The 7,211-nt window shown below is 56.4% G+C and overlaps 1 protein-coding gene across 1 annotated transcript; it reads right to left on the reverse strand.

Moving 5' to 3' along the window:
- Positions 1-236: 236 nt before the first annotated feature.
- Positions 237-4,907, reverse strand: NPPC (natriuretic peptide C). Its single transcript, XM_081578195.1, has 3 exons — positions 4,675-4,907; positions 3,941-4,251; positions 237-727 (listed from the first exon to the last, which is right to left on the reverse strand). The coding sequence occupies exons 1-2, from the start codon at positions 4,762-4,764 to the stop codon at positions 3,961-3,963; spliced, it is 381 nt and encodes a 126-aa protein (XP_081434321.1). The 5' UTR covers positions 4,765-4,907; the 3' UTR covers positions 237-727; positions 3,941-3,960.
- Between the last annotated feature and the right edge of the window lie 2,304 nt (positions 4,908-7,211).

The following is a 7,211-nucleotide window of genomic DNA, read 5'->3' on the forward strand; positions in this document are numbered from 1 at the left end:
GGCCAATCCTATCCTGGTAGACACGGATTCAGTGGATCAGGGGTGGGTGGGGGAAGGAATCTGTATTTTTAACAAGATTCCTGGAGGATTTGGATACAAATCAATCCAGAATTGGGAACATGGCTGCTAGATCCATTCAGAGGCAAAATCCTTGTCTCCACCTCTTCCTTTCTCCTCAGACTAATTACTAAAAAAGAAGTGCCATGAGTAAATAAAGACAACTTTCGAGATGTTCATGGAATGAGGTTTTTTTTTTTTTTACATTTTTCAACTAGTTAAGACAAAAACATTACAATGATTGACTTCTTTCATTTAGTTACATAAATAAAATTTTTATAAATATCTCTTTATAAACAATATAAATAGCTTTACAACATAAATACATTTATGCATGACATGAATTTACAAACAGCAATGTTTTATAGCTGGTTTTGTCAGTCTCTTAAAAACTGTCCCTTGTCATCATGTTGGTGTAGGTGTGTGTGTTTCATGTGTATAATATATATATATATACTATATAACCTTTTATTTTTCATTAAAAAAAAAAACAAATGATAAAGTCATACCCCCCTCCCTAAATAATCATAAAACAGCTGGTGTTGTGTATTCTCAGTATCAGGAAAAAAAAAAAAGAAATGTAAAAGCCACATTGCGCTGGAGGTGCTTCCAGATGCGAGGAGGCTGATGACCAAGGGTGACCTCAGCAAAACGCAGCAAGTCCCCAATCCTGAAACACAGAGGGCCAGGGGAGCTCAGCTGAGAAAGCCCAACCTGCAGGGCACATCTAGAACCTTCCTCCCACTCTGGCTGTAGCAGGAGGCGTAGTCCCTCCACTTCTGCCCTACAGGCCCTGATGGAGGCCTTGCTGCAGAGGGATAAGGCCCTTCCACTCAGGTCCTCCCCAGACCCTCAGCCGTCACCTGCTGTGTCCTTGGCACCTCCTGTCCAAGCACAGGTGGAACCAGAGAGTCAGCCAGCCCCCCGCCCCCTCTGTCTAAGCGCAGGCCTTGCCCTGGGCGCTCAGTGGGACACAGTGAGGGAAGGGGAAGGGAAAATGCCACCGCCCTCCCCTCTCCAATTTTAGCTACAATACAAACCCTCGGTCAGGTGCTTGCCTTGGCTTAATAGGTCTGGGGGACAATGGAGGGAAGGGGGAGAGAAGCATCTGAAGAGTGGGGAATTCTGGGCCCAAATCCTGACTCGGACAAGTACTTCCGGGACGCCTCTGGAGAGCATTTTAGGCTCACTTTCCTCATCCATAAAATGGGATAATAGCCACCTCCCAGGGCTGCGACACAGGGCACTGGCAGAATGTCTGGGTCACAGCAGCCCAGTAAATAGCACTTCCTTCCCCAGCTGGCTTCTCCTTAGAAAGGGTCCCTTTCAGAAGCAGGGGAAATGGCGTCTTACACCTGCCCTGGGGAGATGAGTGGTTGTGCTGGGTTAGCAGGGGCATTTGATGAGGGCTGCACCCCGTCTCTGCTAGTGAGTGTGAGGGTGAACGGGTGTGAGGGTGCCCCAGGACTGGAGGAAGGCCACCTCGGAGGCAGGGTGGTGGACAGCACGGGTAGAGGTACCCTGGGCCTCAAGGCCTTGGTGAACTCTCCCTCAGCCCCCTTTTCTGGCCATCCCATGTGTTTAAACAGATGACAGATGTCTGTGAGGTGTTCATTCAGGCACCCTCCACACCTCGTCTCTGTCATTAGCATTTTATAATCAAGGCTATAATCATCAGCGACAGTCATTATGGTGGCTGGTTAGAGCCAAAGTCAACTCCTGATTGGAGACATGGCCACTGCTTCGGAAGAGCTTTCATCAATGGGGAACCCTAACCTGTCTTTCTCTTTTTGGCCCAGACAGCGAGATAGCCCGGGCATCTCCACTAGGAGGCTGCTGGCAACAGGAAGGATGCTCTGCCTTCTCACGGCGATAGGGGTGAGGGTGGGGCTGAGGCGGTTGTGGATGTTGGAGGTTAGCGTTCAGCTAAAAGAGAACTTCCAGGAAGCTGACAAACTTCCTCGGTCAAAGGGGTCAAGAAGTCTTAGCAACCTCGATTCCTCCTTCATGGTACTTCTCCCCACCCCCACCTGGTACCCACAGACAGCCACATCCGAGAACAAGGAACCTATGGGGATGTGCATGGCAGGCGCTTGACCTGATGCTAGGACCTTATCCCATCCCCTGCTAACTCATAATACCATTTGTTTGGATTCTCAAGTTGGAACTTGGTGCTTAAATCACAAATTGAAAGTCTAAGGCCTGTGGCTCCATCTTTTTGTTGCTGAGATAGGAGAGAATAGAATGAACCCATCACAATAGTAGCTTCTAAAGACTGGGGCACACGTGTTAGAATCACAGCAAATTAAGATCTCAGACAAATGAAGCCACTGCAGGAGGAGCATACAGCCCAGCCACGTCTGGCTGCAGAGAGGAAAGACACTAGCTAAATGCTAAGCCAGGTGGGTGAGGAGTGCCCCTAAGCTGGGTGAAGCAGGTTTTGTGGGTCATTGACAGACATTTTTCAGAGCCCCTTTGGGCATCTTACAGACCCCAGATCATCTTTGGCTGGCATCTGGCCTTAACGTGCTCATGAGTTCATTTGGGGAGGTTCACAGACAACTGTAGCTCAGGTGAGGTTTTCTGTACAGAAGCCTCAGGCGTTGTGCTGGAGAGCTTCAGAGAGGGGCGCTCTTGTTCTCTGGGGGGAAGGCAGCATGGACTCTGATATGGCTTCTGGGATGAGAGAACAGCTTGGTCTGGAGTGGGACAGAAAGGCTGTGGGACAGGGAACGACAGCAGCTGGCCGTAGGCAAGGCTGGACACCAGGAGGGGTCAGATTCTAAAGCAGCTGAATGTCAGTTCCAGAGGTTGGATGTTGTTTGTCCACGGACACTGATGGGCGGCGAGGATGGAGAGGATGGGGAAAGGAGGGAAGGACCTTGGCCCAGTACCTTGCCAGGATGCAGCGCTCGGCAGGGGCAGATGGTAGCACGGGGGTTTCCAGCCTGGTGGAGGGGAGGAAGGCCGTGCCAGAAACCCAGGTGTGGAGCCTAGGCGTGGTAGGGGTGGCGGGTAGGGGGTGGGGAGGAGCTCAGTTTGGGATATGTTTGAGTTTGAGGTTGGGGCAAAAAAAGATTTATTTTAGTGTCTGTTTCCTTGTCTGTTTCCTTGCCCTGAAATAGCGCCACCAACACTGAGGTTGGATCCTGAAGTCACATGGATTGCATCAGCGTCAGGACCCTGGACAGGCCAGCTTGCCCACAGCCATGGTTTAGAGACCAGACAAGAATCAGAATGCTCTGGGGCTGAAATGCTCCCTGGTGATGCTAACAAGTGGCTATTCTGTCTATTGAGAGGGGGCAGGTGTCACCCCAAGTCTGTCCCATCACAGGGACAACAGACCCAGGGAGCTGTCCTGACCCCTGGGCTGTTTACTACCCAGTACCATGATGCAGTGGCTGGCAAATGAACTTACCCTTGACTTGTACGTATGCCCTTCCTCCTTTGCTCCCACAAACCCAGGATCACCCTTCAACCTCGCCCCTCCCCCACCCACCAGTTGGAGAACTGGGGCGGATGCTGCTGGTTGCTTTGTGGTCCTGGGATGGGTGGGACCCCACCAAGCTGTCTCTGATTCTCCAGAGGAAGTCAGATGGGTTCATCCATGCTGAGCCATTTCTGACCTTGCCAAAGTTCCCCGACTACTTTTCCCTCACTTTCTCCATCTGTAAAATGGGATGATAAATGTCCCTGGGACAAAAGTCAAGCGCACACACTCAGTCCTATGTCTGGATAGGCTGGTCGCGAGGAGGAAAGGTCCCAGGGCCACGGGATCGGAGAGGAGCCGGCCTGCGGGAGGGGGTGCAGGCTTGGTTCTGGGGGCTTCGCGGGGGTGCTGGGTGTGCAAGAGCGCCCGGAGCCCAGGGATGGTGGTACTCACCGCCGCCAGAGGTCGCCGCACTAACATCCCAGGCCGCTCATGGAGCCGATTCTGTCCAGCTTGAGGCCGAAGCAGCCCTTGGACAAACCCTTCTTGTTGCCTCCTTTGTATTTGCGCGCGTTGGGCTGCTCGTGCAGGAGGCGGGCCCATGCTGCCCGGGACTTGGTGTCCACGCGCAGGTCCCGGAGCAGTCGCGACCGGTCGTCCTTGAGATTGGCGCCGCCGCCCCCGGGAGTCTTGTCGCCCTTCTTCTGACCGCCGCCCGCAGCCTGGGGCTCGGTCACCTCCTCGCCGGGCGTAGTTCGCGGGACCTTCCAAGGGAAAGGACGGGCAGGTGAAGGGACGCGCTGCGGCAGCGCGGGGGCTCTGCGGGGCCGCCGACGGTCCTGCGCGGAGTCCTGAGAACGCCCGTCACAGGTGCCGGGCAGCTCGGCCCTGCGTCCACCTGCCTCGGGGCCGTCGTGGTCCGCTCCCTTGGGGAGCCCTTTGCTCTCCTCTCCTTTGCCCCTTGCGGGGCTGACCACTCTGGGGTCGGGGCTGAGCATTTATGGACGCTCTCCCGAATCCGGGCTTCGAGGGCCCCCCAGCTGTCCCCCGCGCGCATCTCAGGGGAGAGAGCCGTCTTTCCCGCCCCCACTGCTCTCACCTCCGACCCCGGTGCGCCACACCCTCCTAGACACCCCAGCCTTCCTATTGCCCGTCACAGGTTCCGACGTCCCCGCGACAGTACCTACCTTCGGCGGCGCCCCGGGCTTGGCTTCGGAGGGCCGGAGCGAGAGTAGCGCGAGCAGCAGGGCGCAGGCCAGCAGCTGGGAGAGGTGCATGGTGCCCGTGAGGTGCCTGGGCGCAGACGGGCGGCAGCGAGGGTGCGCGGGGCCGGCGGGCCGACAGGCAGGCGAGCTCGGAGCAGGCTGGCCGGGCTGCGGTGCGGGCGCGGGTCCCAGTGCTGCGCGGCGCCGGCTGGGTGCGCTCTGAGTCCGCGGCTCAGCTCGCGCCTTTATAATCCAACCTGCCGCTGATGTCATCCTCCCGCCCACAGGGCCGTCCGGGCCAATGGCACGCGCGCCGAGGGCCGGGAGGGGGCCGCGGGGGCTCCCCCTCGGCCCTCACCCTCACCCCACCCTGGAGGGATCCCGCGGCTCGGCGGGCTCTCCGGACTGCGCTCCAAGCAGCAAAGCGGCGCGCAGAAGGGACCACGGATTGCAGGGAGCGCGCCCTAGCATGCCAAGCGTCCGTGCACCCGGTGCCCTGCGCACAAGCTTGGCCCTCAACCCACACGCTCGTCCTGGAAAGGATCAGTTTCCCTCTTTGCAGGTGCAAAGATGGGCTCAGAGGAATTAAATCACTTGACCAAAAGCACACAGACAGAAAGTTGGCAAAGTCCGAAATCCACTCAGAGCTGCCTTGTTGCCAATCTCTTCCCCGGGGCACCTGACGGGCGAGAGACACCGATGTCTTGCGACTGGGGAGGCGGATGGTGGAGTGGGATGTCGGGGAGGGAGGCGCAAGAAGAGAGGGATTTGCCCGGGGCCGCAGGGGGGAGCGCAAGTCCTACACCAGAGAATGCAAGCTTTTTGCCTGCGGGTGAGAGCAAAACAGAAAACTGCGGGTGTGTTTGAGATGCGAGTGTTCCAGCGTGTGTACCGAAGCCCCGTGTGCCCGACGCGGTGACTCTAAGTGCGTCCTCAGCCCGAGTCGGCTGCACAGAACGTCCCCGGGTCTGACCCGCCAGATGGCTCCCGTCTGCACCGGCGGGGGCGCGCCTGACCCAATCTGCACCCACGCGAGGATCCGCAGCGTGGGGCTGTCGCTCCAGTGTCCTGTGCACCTGCACAGTCTGGGGAGCGAGCTTCACCCGGCCCCCAGCCGGCTCTGGCTTCTGTGAGCCGTAACAGGTGGTCGCGTTCGCGTTTTCTGCCGCTGAGTAGTCCCCGTCGTTGTCGTTACACGCCCAAGTATCCCTGCCGCCCACGACTCTTTCTCCTGGAAAGGGCGTCTCCGCAGGCTGAGAAGTCATTCGGGATGGGCGGCGGAGAAGGGGATCCTAGGAACTGAGTGAGGTGTGGGAATCTATGACTCCGTGGCTGCCTCCGAACGGGACTCAGCTGGAGAGCAGAGACCAGGGGAGGGCGCACTGGCCGACCTCAGCGGCCAAGACGACCGGAGGGTTGCAGGCACCCGGATAACCTTTTTCGGGGAAAGGAAGCGGCTCCCCAGGCCTGAAGGCTACTGGAGTCAAGAGGGACCGGGAGAACCAGGTGTCTCCAGGTGGATCCCATAGCAGAGGCTGATGCAAAACCATCTGCTTTCTCTTCCCCACCCTGGCATTCTGCGCTGGAAAGTGCAGGTCCCTTTGATTAGGAAATGACCTACGTGTGAGGCCTGAGTTTGGGGTAGCAGATCTCCTGAACTCCAAGATGACCATCAGCAGTGCGTCCTTTGTGTTTTGATGAGTTGGCTCACCACCTCCAGGCAGCCACCCTGATTGCCTGTCCATAGTTACACCGGTAGAGTGGCACCACTCTTTTCATTTGAAGAGAAAAGAAGAGATACTGAAGAGGAAGAGGGAGGGATCTCCGGGTGGAGGATGGAAGTTCCCTCTCCTTTTTGTCTATTGGACAAACAGGAATGTTACCAACCTGGAACTTCTTTGAGATTTGCTTTGTTTATACAGGTTTAAGGAGCCAGGCAGATTGGGCCAGGCACTGGGTTGGTTTCCAGGAAGCAGCAGCTACATCCTCTGAAACCCCTTATTAAGGACAGGTTGGGAGCTTCACGGGCACCTCCTTCTGTCTGAATATCCGTAGGCTGGTTCTTCCTGTCTTCTGTGTTCCTTGTTTGTACTTGGTGAGAGCTGGGTAACCATCTAGGTAGGTCTCCTCTCTCTTTGAGCTTTGAGATTACATGCAGTAAATCAACCCTGCCCCACCTCCATCCCAGGGTGGACAGAATCAACACCTTGGGCTCTACCTACCCCCGTCTGTGGAAGAGTTTTCTGGTGAGCCCTCACTTCTGAACACTGGTCTGTGGTCAGGGGCAGGTCAGATCCTGGAAGAGTTAATTGTGGCATGAGGCTTCCCTGGGGCAGATCAGGGTGCAGTTCCTGCTTCCCTGGGGCCTGAGAGGTGGAATGGATAGAAGTGGGAGGATGGTGCTGGAGGGACCTTCAGGGAAGGAGGTAGTCAGCACATGACTGCCTTGGTGATGGAAGCTCCCCACCCCTCCTCCCTGTTTCCTTGCTCAGAAAGCTGCATAGAAGGCTCTCTGCCTC

The sequence above is a fragment of the Giraffa tippelskirchi genome, chromosome 3, assembly GCF_054371585.1.
Source record: "Giraffa tippelskirchi isolate mGirTip1 chromosome 3, T2T-mGirTip1v1.2.pri, whole genome shotgun sequence".
Classification (NCBI taxonomy): Eukaryota; Metazoa; Chordata; class Mammalia; order Artiodactyla; family Giraffidae; genus Giraffa; species Giraffa tippelskirchi.

Coding starts and splice junctions, on each gene's coding strand:
- NPPC (XM_081578195.1), bottom strand. CDS start 4,764: ATGCACCTCTCCCAGCTGCTGGCCTGCGCCCTGCTGCTCGCGCTACTC. Junction 4,252..4,674: donor AGCCCGGGGCGCCGCCGAAG/GTAGGTACTGTC, acceptor TTCCCTTGGAAG/GTCCCGCGAACTACGCCCGG.